The sequence below is a fragment of the Cotesia glomerata genome, linkage group LG2, assembly GCF_020080835.1.
Source record: "Cotesia glomerata isolate CgM1 linkage group LG2, MPM_Cglom_v2.3, whole genome shotgun sequence".
Classification (NCBI taxonomy): Eukaryota; Metazoa; Arthropoda; class Insecta; order Hymenoptera; family Braconidae; genus Cotesia; species Cotesia glomerata.
Genome location: NC_058159.1, coordinates 31,249,081 through 31,261,093, shown reverse-complemented (window position 1 = coordinate 31,261,093; position 12,013 = coordinate 31,249,081). Strand labels below are relative to the sequence as shown.

The 12,013-nt window shown below is 28.8% G+C and overlaps 3 protein-coding genes across 5 annotated transcripts; 2 read left to right on the top strand and 1 right to left on the bottom strand.

Annotated features, from left to right (window-relative positions):
* Positions 1-350: 350 nt before the first annotated feature.
* On the top strand, positions 351-2,600 carry LOC123259924 (mitochondrial thiamine pyrophosphate carrier-like). 2 transcript variants are annotated; one of them, XM_044720747.1, is made up of 6 exons: positions 351-452; positions 506-992; positions 1,072-1,179; positions 1,603-1,755; positions 1,827-2,026; positions 2,114-2,600. In XM_044720747.1, the coding sequence occupies exons 3-6, from the start codon at positions 1,081-1,083 to the stop codon at positions 2,562-2,564; spliced, it is 903 nt and encodes a 300-aa protein (XP_044576682.1). In that variant the 5' UTR covers positions 351-452; positions 506-992; positions 1,072-1,080; the 3' UTR covers positions 2,565-2,600. The 2 variants fall into 2 exon arrangements, with proteins under 2 accessions (XP_044576682.1, XP_044576681.1); XM_044720746.1 differs by lacking the exon at positions 351-452 and having other exon boundaries at positions 472-992.
* Positions 2,601-3,370: 770 nt separating this feature from the next.
* On the bottom strand, positions 3,371-5,340 carry LOC123259923. Its single transcript, XM_044720745.1, has 2 exons — positions 5,097-5,340; positions 3,371-4,394 (listed from the first exon to the last, which is right to left on the bottom strand). The coding sequence occupies exons 1-2, from the start codon at positions 5,334-5,336 to the stop codon at positions 3,546-3,548; spliced, it is 1,089 nt and encodes a 362-aa protein (XP_044576680.1). The 5' UTR covers positions 5,337-5,340; the 3' UTR covers positions 3,371-3,545.
* On the top strand, positions 4,267-11,399 carry LOC123259922. Of its 2 annotated transcripts, XM_044720744.1 has the most exons (8): positions 4,267-4,390; positions 5,105-5,139; positions 7,199-7,597; positions 7,672-8,017; positions 8,082-8,317; positions 9,211-9,534; positions 9,627-10,035; positions 10,959-11,399. In XM_044720744.1, the coding sequence occupies exons 3-7, from the start codon at positions 7,208-7,210 to the stop codon at positions 9,975-9,977; spliced, it is 1,647 nt and encodes a 548-aa protein (XP_044576679.1). In that variant the 5' UTR covers positions 4,267-4,390; positions 5,105-5,139; positions 7,199-7,207; the 3' UTR covers positions 9,978-10,035; positions 10,959-11,399. The 2 variants fall into 2 exon arrangements, with proteins under 2 accessions (XP_044576679.1, XP_044576678.1); XM_044720743.1 differs by lacking the exons at positions 4,267-4,390; positions 5,105-5,139 and adding an exon at positions 6,405-6,484.
* Positions 11,400-12,013: the final 614 nt, after the last annotated feature.

Sequence of the window (12,013 nt, the reverse complement as noted above, 5' to 3'; positions counted from 1 at the left end):
TTTGTAACGAAATTATTGATCAAACATTAAATATGAACGCTCCGTTGAAGCAAACAATTTTTGACATAATTAAAAAGAAAAATTTAGTATTTAAATTAATTATATTCGCTAAAATTAAATCATCCAATGAAACTATTAAATTATTTGAAGATAATGTGAAGAAATATTCGGATAAAATTACTGGATTATTACTTTTATACTCCAATTGTATTTTATGTCTAATTGAGTCTACAGAAGAAGTGGTCTATGAATTTGGCTCTAATGTTTTATGTAATTTAAATTTTTGTAAATTTTTTCCAATACACTACAGTGATACTGGCAGATTTTTTTATAAATGGTATTATAGAGAGATTGTTTCTAAGTCTAAAAATTCTGACGGTTCAGATATTGAAAACATTTATAACAATGCACTTATTAATATTTATAAATTCTACTGGGAATTGACAACTCAGGTCAGTATAAATTAGTTTATCAGTTATGCATGGTAATAGAAAAATTAAATTAGTTTCTAGAAGAAAAATTGGATGTCCTGGCTAGAGAAGGTAATGATCGTCTTCCCAGTGGTGAGACTCTGGAATTATTAATCAGTAATCCATGGGGGTATGACTTGAAAAGTGTAATTGACAGTTATTATAATAATTCTCAGCCGGAAGAAGCTGAAATTTGGCCTGTTCAAAAAATAAATTATCCAGCTGTTGATATTGATCGTACTTAATTAGATTATATTTCAGTGTTTTTAAAAAAAAATTAAAAAAAAGAATACAAGACACGTGCGAAAAATAAAACCATGGTTACATAAAGGATTTTAGTTTTGTTTTGTGGAGCTGAGTAAAAACTGGTAATAAAAAGTGTAGTTAAAAAAAAATAAATGACAAAATTGTCATTAGTTCACTGTGATGGTGATTAGTTAATTCAAACAAGTGTTTTGAACAAATTAAAAATCCTGGGGAATAAAACAATAATAAATATGTAAAATTAAATAGATTTTTAAGGTTAGAATAATATTTTTTATTTTTTGTTTACTTACAATAAAAAAAAACTTTTACAAATATTTTTAATCTGAATTTTTAGATAGAAAAAATGGATTTGAGCCAAAATCACGCTATTGCTGGAGCTGTCAGTGGATTTTTGACAAGATTGATATGTCAACCTTTTGATGTCATTAAAATTCGCTTTCAGGTATTGTTTATGTTTGCATAAATATAGATGAGTATTAATGAGATTAACATTTAGAGACATTTAATAATTTTTAGAATTTTTTTAAGAAAAAAAATTCCATTTTTAGAAACTAAAAAATTATAAATTTTCTATATCTAGTTTATTTTTCAAAATAAATTTAAAAAATGACACTAAAGTTGACGGACAATATAAATCATTTTATAATTTTATTCCAATTAAATTATAATGAAAAAAATTTATTAAAAAAATTCCCCATGTAAAAATAAAAAAAAATTATTAGTGGAAATTTTTTAAAGAATTTTTATTATTGTAATTAATAATTATTGTAACTAACTTCAGGATCATATTAAAAAATTGTCAAGTGTCTACTAATTTCAGTCTCTTAAATATTTAAAAATACTCAGAAAAAAATAATTGTATTAGTTACAAGTGGAACCGATATCTCATACACACTCTAGTAAATATCAATCATTGTTACAAGCAACTTCGACGATAATCCGCGAAGAAGGTATTTTCAGTCTATGGAAAGGCCACTTACCTGCACAATTTCTGTCAATTACTTACGGTCTGACTCAGGTAATTGAGGAAGGCAAGAAATAATAAATAACAACATGAAATATATAATTAAATAATAATTTATTTTATAGTTTTACAGTTACAACAAGCTGATGGAAGTGATGACAGATTCAAAGATAAACAACAGACAGTACTCGATGAATTTTATAGCTGGTGCAACAGCTGGTACAATTGCAACAATTGCTTCATTTCCTTTTGATACTGCAAGAACTAGACTCGTCGCGCAATCTTCAACTCGGAAAATATACACTGGATTATTCAATTGTTACTGGTATGTACATCAAAGCAATAAATAATATTAATCTTAATTAAAAAAAAAAAAAATCATTTCTAATTAAAAAAAAGTACTTTTAATCAGGACAATTTTAAAGACTGAATCAGTAAGAACATTATTTCGAGGACTTTCACTGACTTTATTGCAAGTAGCCCCACACACTGGCCTGCAATTTCTCTTTTACAATATATCAACAAGTATATACAGAAGATTAGTACCTGATAGTGAAATAACCGCCTTGAATTCATTACTATCTGGAAGCATCGCTGGAGTGCTTTCAAAAACGGCGATCTATCCGATGGACCTGGGGCGTAAGCGTCTGCAAATTCAGGGCTTCGAGCACGGAAGAGTTGGGTTTGGCAAATTTTTCCACTGCGGTGGCTTGGTTGATTGCTTTGTACGTATTGTCAAAGAAGAAGGCGTTCTGGGTTTATTCAAAGGCTTACTTCCTAGTCAAGTGAAAGCAGCAGCAACAAGTTCTTTGCATTTTACGTTTTATGAGCAAGCTTTACATCTATTAAGATTTATACATTAATAATAAATATAATAATAATAATTTTAATCATATAAATTAATGTATGATAATCTATATTATTAAGAGAATAAGCAAAATTTCGTGGCCAGTGTATTTATATGATAAAATGGATTTTTATAGTTAAATTTGGTATCGTTGGAAAATTCTTGACTTGAATTTGCGCCTTTTCGAGGTTTCATATCATTCTCACCAAGAGTCAATTTATTATAAGTATTTAAGCTGCATTCGAAAATGCTCTATCTCTAGATACATAATTAAGAAATTACCCTGTATCTTGTGAACTATTGACATTTTTAAAGATATAAGCTCATCCCGATGTTACTCTCATCGAGACTTTTTATTTGAGTACCCACATCAATTTTTCATATGTTTATATATATTACATATATGTATATATGATAAATATATGAAAATGCATGTGGGTACTCAAATGAAAGGTCTTAAAAAGTGTAACATCAGGATGAGCTTATATCTTTAAAAATGTCAATAGTTAAGAAAATACAGTGCAATTTAACATAATCAAGAAACGACCTTGTATCTTGAGAACTATTGATATTTTTAAAGATATAAGCTCATCCCGATGTTACACTCATCAAGACCTTTCATTTGAGTACTCACATCAATTTTTGATATATTTATATATATTATATATATGTATATATGAAAAATATATCAAAAATGCATGTGGGTACTCAAATGAAAGCTCTTGATGAGTGAAACATCAGGATGAGCTTATATCTTTAAAAATGTCAATAGTTAAGAAAGTACAGTGCATTTTAACAAAAGTCATTATTTAATAAAGCAAAATTTTATTTATTTATATTTTACAAGTCGACTAGACGTTTAATTTGTGAGCCATCGTTTTAAAGTCAAACTGTTAAAACAAATTGTCAATTAAACAATGGCATTTTTTACGTATAAAAATATATTTATTGTCAATTATAAATAATTATTATTTATGTTAGATTTAATATTTCTAAATTATCCATAGCTAATGGTATAGCCCATAGAAATCATGAGAGTTTCTTTAATAGCAGGATGAAGCTCATGTTCAATGTACTTCGTGAGAGCTTCGCTGGCTCCTCGGAGGAAAACGTCCTCCATTTCTCGAGCAACGCTCTCTTTGGACTGCCAATCAACGCCATACGGATAATCATCCATCAGAAAATGCTGAAATTTATTTTCCTGCGAATTATCAAAATTATTATCCAGCGAATCAGCAGAAATATTGGAGCGCCTTTTGCGCTTGTCGTCCGGCGGCTTGGTGATCCAGAAAGTCTTCTTGGTAGGTAAGGAATCAAACCGGGAGTAGCCGAACCTTGAAACGGAGCTCTCGTTGGCAATAACAACGTCTTCTTCTGTCGTAGAGCGCTCGACGATGTCTTCTCTAGGCTCAGGAGCGTCGTTAGGGTAATCATTGTAATTGTTATTGCTATTGTGATGACTAGGAGGATTGAAAATAGCAGGCTTGTCGTGGCGTTTTATTTGTCTGTCGAGCCGATTGGTCGGGTGACAGCCGTAAGCATAAATCGACGCGAATCTCGGCTCCAGAAAGTTTGACTCTGTTCGAATTCTCATTTGTCCTCGCCCTCGGGCGATTGGACTCGTCGAAAATTCAACCCCAGCTCGTTTCAATCTTAAATTCATCCGACAGGATTCACCGATGTTCGGGCCTGATGAATGTCGCTGACTCGGCACCAGCAGCACTAATCCCGACACTGATAAATCGTTGAACATTACACGACTTTGCAGAGAGTTATTGCTTGGCTCGAATTTACATTTATCCACTCTTGCCCACGTTCCATCGCGATTTGTTCCTGAACTAGGTACCTATAATTTTATTTTATTTTATTTAATTAAAAAAAAGCAAATAATAAAATAAATTAATTTCATTTTATATGATACTGAAATTAGCAGTACAATTTTTTAATTGACAATTCTTTAAAAATTAACTAAGTCTAGAAAATTATTTAAAAAAAATTGTATTTATAATTTTTTAGAGCTTTTAAAGATGAAATTTTTAAAATAAATTTTTCTTGCTATAATTTATTGATTAAAAAATTTTTTTAAACTATCAGATATCTTATAAAAATAAACTGAGTCTAAAAAATTTTATTTACAATTCTTTAGTTTCTAAAGATAAATTTTTTTAAATAAAGTTTTTTTGCTATAATTTATTAATTAAAAAATTTTTAAAAATTATTAGATATCCCATAAAAATAAACTAGGTCTAGAAAATTATTTCTAAAAAATTGCATTTATAATTTTTTAGTTTTTAAAAATGAAATTTTCAAAATAAATTTTTCTTGTTATAAATTATTAATTAAAAAATTTTTTTTAATTATTAGAAGTCTCATAAAAATAAACTAAGTCTAGAAAATTATTTAAAAAAAATTGCATTTATAATTTTTTAGAGTTTCTAAAGATAGAATTTTCAAAATAAATTTCTTTGCTATAATTTATTTGTTAAAAAAAATTATTAGAAATCTCTCAATTTCAATATCATAAAAAAAAATAAATAAAAGTGTATACCTTTACAGAAATACGAGCAACAGTCATCTCAAGAGGAGCAGAGGTGAGTTTCCGTTGATAAACAATCCCGTTTTCATCATCTTCATGTCGATTTCTTCGTGAAGAATCCCTCTGCATGGCGTCCAAAGCCCTCTCAAGTCTTCCTCCACAGCCGTCCCAATTGAGTGTCAAACTCGGCACGTGTGAGAGTCCTAACACGAGCACTAACACCACCAACGTCTTCTCCATAGTTGTTATCATTTCTTGAGATAAAACTTTATGCAAAACTCAGCACTTAAAATCTCAAATACGAGACACTGTTTTTATATCCGAGAAGACATTATCTGAAATGAAAAATAATAGCTGATAAGGTATAAGGATATAAAATATCATGAGCAGTTCGGATGAGAGTTACGATATGACTGGTATAAAATAGTATCCTGTAGAAAACTGTTGTTATTAATTCACTGAGTGACGTACTGCAAAACAGAGCATGAATGCCGTCTCCGTTTGTCTTCTTCTAACGAATTACCGCGTGTTGTTTGAGCACAGTGATACTTTGGTTGTCGCCGGTGAAATTTTAAATTTCATTGTAATTATCATTAGTAATAGTCATTGTTTATATTACATTAAGTAATTTATTTAATTAGAAATTTTTTACTTCCAAGTTATTAAAATATAACCATACACATTTTTTATTTTTATTTTTATTTTAATTGTTTGTTTTTTTTAGAAGGCTCTAGAATGATCAAGACTAGCAATGATTAGACAAATATTTACTTACTCCGTATTTAATTAAGTGAAAACCAAAATAAAGTGAAATTTATTTTTATCCGGCGCTGCGTTTGTTCAGAGCTAAAATAACAGAATATTATATTATAATATTTATATAAGAGAAGAAGCAAGTTTTAGTTAAAAGTTTAGATAAGAACAGAGAGATGAACGGTACTTGCACCTTATAGGTCCGTCGAACTAGCAGCAATGAAAGTAGATGCCGGAGCGTTCCTTTCTTTTCTCTTCTAGCCCGTAGATATTCGGCGAAGACACTACGGCAAATCTAGAACGCCAGTATATCTGGGATGGAACCGATCTTATTCTTTTCTCGCTTTTTTATTTATTTATTATTATATTTCTTAAACTTATCCAGGTATTTACCTTTACTTTTTCTTCTTTTATTTGCATTATAGCTTCCACAGACTTGTGTAATATCCTTCTTTTCATAGCTCTCATATAATATCGGTTTCTTCATACGGATTGTAAACAAACAAGCAGCCACCATGCTCGATCAAATACATATATGTAACGTGCAATAATAATATATAACCATCCATTGTTCTCTACGATAAGAGATATTTATATTGAATCATTTTGCATTGGCAACGCGCAAGTCAAACTTCTCACGTTGTTAGGTTTGTTTTTTTTTTTTTTTTTTTGTTATTATTGTTTATCTGACATTTAAAGTTGCCGGATTTTTTATACATATTTGATTTTAAATTATATCAAATTGAAGTTAGTCGACATCTGTCAGTTTTGTTTGATACTGAAGTTAGCTGACAACTGTCAATTTTTATGATCCTGAAGTTAACATTTTTTTTTTATTTTATAATAATTAAATTATTATAAAAAAATTCAGTGCAAAATTTTTAAAAACAGTTTTAATAAAAATAAAAAAAAATTTCAAATGTCAGCTGATTTCAATATCATTGATTTTTATAATAAATCAATTACAATAAAAAAATTTCCACTATTAATTTTTTTTATTTTTCACAGGTAGAATTTTTTTTATAATAATTTAATTGCTTCAGTGTCTTCATTATTTTTGTGATTTTTACAACAAATAAATATAATAATAAAGTTAGCCGACGTTTTTAATTTTTAAATTTATTTTTAATAATTAAATTAGAATAAAAAAATATTTTTTTTAATTTGCACTTACAGTTTTTCAAGTTTTTAACAATTGACAATTTTTTTTTCTTTTTTTTTGTAGTCATTTTTTCAATAAAAAAATTTTTTTTAATTCTTAAATGTCGGCTAACTTAATTTTCATCAACTAAATTACTATTAAGAAAAAATTTCTCAAAACTTTTTGACACATCATAAAATAATTTATTAATAAATTTTAGACATAAAAAATGAGTAAAAATATTGAACAAGATCAATCACCATTTACAATACCATCAAATGTCCAATTGTTTGGATTTTATCAATGGAGTGAAGCTAAAAGACGCAGCAAAAAAGAAAAACAGCCTGGCAAGAGTGCGACTAAGTATGTAAAAAAAAATCTTGGGTTAAAAAAAAATGAAGCTTCAATAGCAGAGCCATTAGCAATTACTGACATCGATCCTGGCTACTTCACTGATCTTGCCGGTCGTCCTATCCGTGAAAAGTTTTCAAGACGAAGATATGTCGAGCAAGTGAACAAAGTATTGAAGACTAAGCTTCTTGCAGGTTATAACAGAGATCACTGTATAAGGATTGATGAGCAGTTTGATCAAGAGAAGAATAAATTCAATGACATTGAAGTATGTATTTACAAATAAAAATTTTTTTTATTAATTATTGGAGTCAAGAATTAAATAAATGTCATTTTTTGAAGGATCGCTATCGAGAGTACAGTAGCACATTTGAAGAATATTTGTCTCACGATCATGAAGAAAGTATGAGGGTGTTGGAAGAAGCCGATCAGGAAGCTCGAAATAGCAGCAAGATGATCTCAAAACGCGACAGATTGTTGAAAGAATTTGGACAAGTTCGGTTGGAAGTGTATCAGTGGCGAGAAATGTGGCGAAATGCCAAAATGTGTCATGAGTTTGTCCGAAAAATTTTCGCTCCCCCTGAATTCAATGCTTCTGTTTATAAAGATGATAAATCGATGCATTCCGAGGGTGAATCAATTGTTGATGAGGACCCGGCTGCCAAGTCTTCTTTGGAGTGTCTCGTAGGTAGATTCATTTTTTATCACATTATTTTTACTCGACAATAGAATCGATGGTCGACCTTTTTCAGAAACATTCGAGAAGGAGATCAGCGATAGCAATCTTGGCCCTGGAGAAATACCAGTTGAGTGTCCTCTGGAGTTGTCACGGATTTTTTCTGAAATTGAATCACGGAATCTTGACGCGCTTATTCATCTAGAGTCGCTGGCGAAGCCTATGGAGGAGCTGACGACTGACGTTGCTAAAACTGGAGAAGATATTAAGAAAGAAATTGGGATTATTGAAGAAAACATTCAGGACCTTGAAGTTTGTTGGAGAGTTTATTATTATTACTATTATTATTTATCAAAAAATTAATAATGATAATAATAATTTTTTTAAAACAAAATAATATGAACAACAACAATAATAATAATTCAAAAAATGTAATATTATTATCTACTGCATTCAAAAATACTCTCTCTCGATACATAATTAAGAAATGACCTTGTATTTTGAGAACTATTGACATTTTTAAATATATAAGCTCACCCCGACATTACACTCATCGAGACCTTTCATTTGAGTACCCACATCAATTTTTTCATATATTTATATATATTGTATATATGTATATATATATATATATATATATATATATATATATATATATATATATATATATATATATATATATATATATATATATATATATATATATATATATGAAAATGCATGTGGGTACTCTAATGAAAGCTCTTGATTAGTGTAACATCGGGATGAGCTTATATATTTAAAAATGTCAATAATTAAGAAATTACCTTGTATTTTCTGCACGATTGACATTTTTAAAGATATAAGCTCATCCCGATGTTACACTCATCGAGACTTTTCATTTGAGTACCCACATCAATTTTATATATATTTCATATATTTATATATATCCTATTTATAAATATATGAAAAATTGATGTGGGTACTCAAATGAAAGCTCTTGATGAGTGTAACATCGGGATGAGCTAATATCTTTAAATACGTCAACATTATAAAAAGTACAGAGCATTTTAACAAAAGTCATTATTTAATAAAGCAAAATTTTATTTATTAATAGTTCACAAATCACGGCAGTCACACAGTGACTGTAAAGTTGCTAGTTATTATTATTTCAGTTTCTTTTATTATTATTATAAATTAATTTTATAAAATGCGATTATTTTCAGTCTCTGATCGAAGCTTGCGAACAAAGAGGAGCTAATCTCAGGGCTTACGCGGATTATCTTCTGCAGCAAGTATTTCGAGAACTTGTGAGCTCAGAATCAGTCCTCTATCTCCAAGTCTTTATCGAGGATGCGTATGAAAGCTGTGTGGGACCAAATAACGGCAAGTTGGACGCATTCACTATGATGAGAACAATCGAGAAGACTTACGAGAGCCTCAATATGACTCTCGACAAGCTCCCCAAGGAGATTGTCAGGCAGTGTGAAAAAGAAGGCTTCACGCAGGAAATGAAAATGATGCGAGAAGCTGAGGATGCTGCTCAAAAGGTATAATAGAATAATAATGTTAATGGACTGTTTATTTAAATTTTTAAAAAGAATATTTATTGAAAAAAAAAACTTTCTCCCTTTTTCTGTAGTTCAATCTGATGCATCGACTGCTCGCTGCACTGGAGCGAATAATGGAACCTCCTGAATTGAATATAAAAAGTAAATCTCAAGATAAAGATGGTGATAAATCATCCAAGCGTAAATCATTGGTATCAACACTGCCGACATCATCTCGCTCGTCTATTACTTCGAGGCAAAAAAATTTACAACTAAAGCAGCTAACAATGGCCAAAAGATCTCCTGAATTTTTAGGTAATGATAAATCCCTGGATCAAGAAATCAAAGATCTGGCTTTTGAAATAAAAAAACTTGCCAAAGATTATCTGCCGGCAGAAAATCTGTCTACAGAAGAACGACATGACTGTCGTGATGAAATTTAATAATTGCTTTGTCAATCTGGTTAATTAAATTATCACTGAATTTATATAAATAGTATAAACTAAGAACCTTGCAGTCACTACGTGACTGCCGTGACTTGTGAACTATAAATTAATAAAATTTTGCTTTATTAAATAATGACTTTTGTTAAATTGTACAGTACTTTTTTAACTACTGATATTTTTAAAGATATAAGCTCATCCCGATGTTACACTCATCAAGAGCTTTCATTTGAGTACCCACATGCATTTTTGATATATTTTTCATATATACATATATATAATATATATAAATATATGAAAAATTGATGTGGGTACTCAAATGAAAGGTCTCGATGAGTGTAAAATCGGGATGAGCTTATATCTTTAAAAATGTCAATAGTTCTCAAGATACAAGGTCGTTTCTTGATTATGTTAAATTGCACTGTACTTTCTTCACTATTGACATTTTTAAAGATATAAGCTCATCCCGATGTTACACTCATCGAGACCTTTCATTTACGTACCCACATGCATTTTGATATATTTTTCATGTATATATATATATATATATATATATATATATATATATATATATATATATATATATATATATATATATATATATATATATATATATATATATATATATATATATATATATATATATATATATAATATAATATAAATAAATATATGAAAAATTGATGTGGGTACTCAAATGAAAGGTCTCGATGAATGTTACATCGGGATGAGCTTATATCTTTAAAAATGTCAATATTTCACAAGATACAAGCTCATTTTTTAATTATGTATCTAGAGATAGAGCATTTTCGAATGCAGCCTAAATACTTATCATAATAAATTGACTATCGGTGAAAATGATATGAAACTTTGAAAAGGCCCGAATTCAAGTCAAGACCTTTACAATGTCACTGAAGAAAACCAATTTTATCATGTGACTATCCTGGACACAAAATTTTATTTATTCTCTTAATAATATAGATTTTGTCCTTATAAGTAGTCTGTAAAAGAAGCGTGTAATTCATAGCGTGGGATGTGGGGAAAAGGAAATGTCTTGCATCACGCAACATGCGTAGGCGACCAATGTTCCGGTTTATAAAGAACGACTTCTCGCCTTTATTATATAAAAATATAATCAATAATTTTATACTTTGTAAAATTTATCAGTTGATATATTTAAAAAAAAAAACTGCAGTCCAAATATTACTTTATAATACTTACTATTATGAATTAAGAGCGTTAATGATAAATAATTCGTCTACATAATAAATATTATCGATATACCAATAATTATAAAATTTCATTGTTGCTTTATAATTGTTCCTATTTAATAATTATTATTATCAATTAATCATTGATTGGTTTAAACTCGAGATAAAATATTAAGACCAATAAACACAACAAGGGCAAGTATTATACATATCCAATAATAATAATAATAATAATAATAATAATAATAATTAATAATAGTAATAATAATAATTATAATAGCAATAATTGTTTAACATACATTTTCTCATTACTTTGTTATAAAAACAACGTGAAGACTTATTCTTATTACCTAAGACTCGAGTAATTGCTACCGCAAATAAGTGAGAGAAGTCGACTGGCATAAGTTATAAATTTCAATTATCTAATAACATAATATAATACAAATAAGACACTCGATATGTCACGTAAGTGTTAGTTAGCATAACAGATAACAAGTCTGAGAATTTAATAATAAAAAAAAATGATAAGAATTAAATTAAATTGAAAAATGATTCTAAACAAGTTAATGGATCAGCTCGACTTACTCTCTTATTTGACAAAGCAACTTAACAGCAAATATACACAAATTATGCTATATAGTCACGTTTTTTTTTATGCATTACGGACCAGTGTTTATAATATCTATTATGATTTATATTTACATTTGAATGTTACCACACACTCACTCCATTTATAGCACAGACTTAAAACAAGTGTTAAGTCGACTAGTATTATCACTCTAACTTACGAGTGACGTTTTGATAATTAAAAAAAATATTTTAGTA

Coding starts and splice junctions, on each gene's coding strand:
- LOC123259924 (XM_044720747.1), top strand. CDS start 1,081: ATGGATTTGAGCCAAAATCACGCTATTGCTGGAGCTGTCAGTGGATTT. Junction 1,180..1,602: donor TCATTAAAATTCGCTTTCAG/GTATTGTTTATG, acceptor TAATTGTATTAG/TTACAAGTGGAACCGATATC. Junction 2,027..2,113: donor GGATTATTCAATTGTTACTG/GTATGTACATCA, acceptor ACTTTTAATCAG/GACAATTTTAAAGACTGAAT.
- LOC123259923 (XM_044720745.1), bottom strand. CDS start 5,336: ATGATAACAACTATGGAGAAGACGTTGGTGGTGTTAGTGCTCGTGTTA. Junction 4,395..5,096: donor TTGCTCGTATTTCTGTAAAG/GTATACACTTTT, acceptor ATAAAATTATAG/GTACCTAGTTCAGGAACAAA.
- LOC123259922 (XM_044720744.1), top strand. CDS start 7,208: ATGAGTAAAAATATTGAACAAGATCAATCACCATTTACAATACCATCA. Junction 7,598..7,671: donor ATAAATTCAATGACATTGAA/GTATGTATTTAC, acceptor CATTTTTTGAAG/GATCGCTATCGAGAGTACAG. Junction 8,018..8,081: donor TTCTTTGGAGTGTCTCGTAG/GTAGATTCATTT, acceptor GACCTTTTTCAG/AAACATTCGAGAAGGAGATC.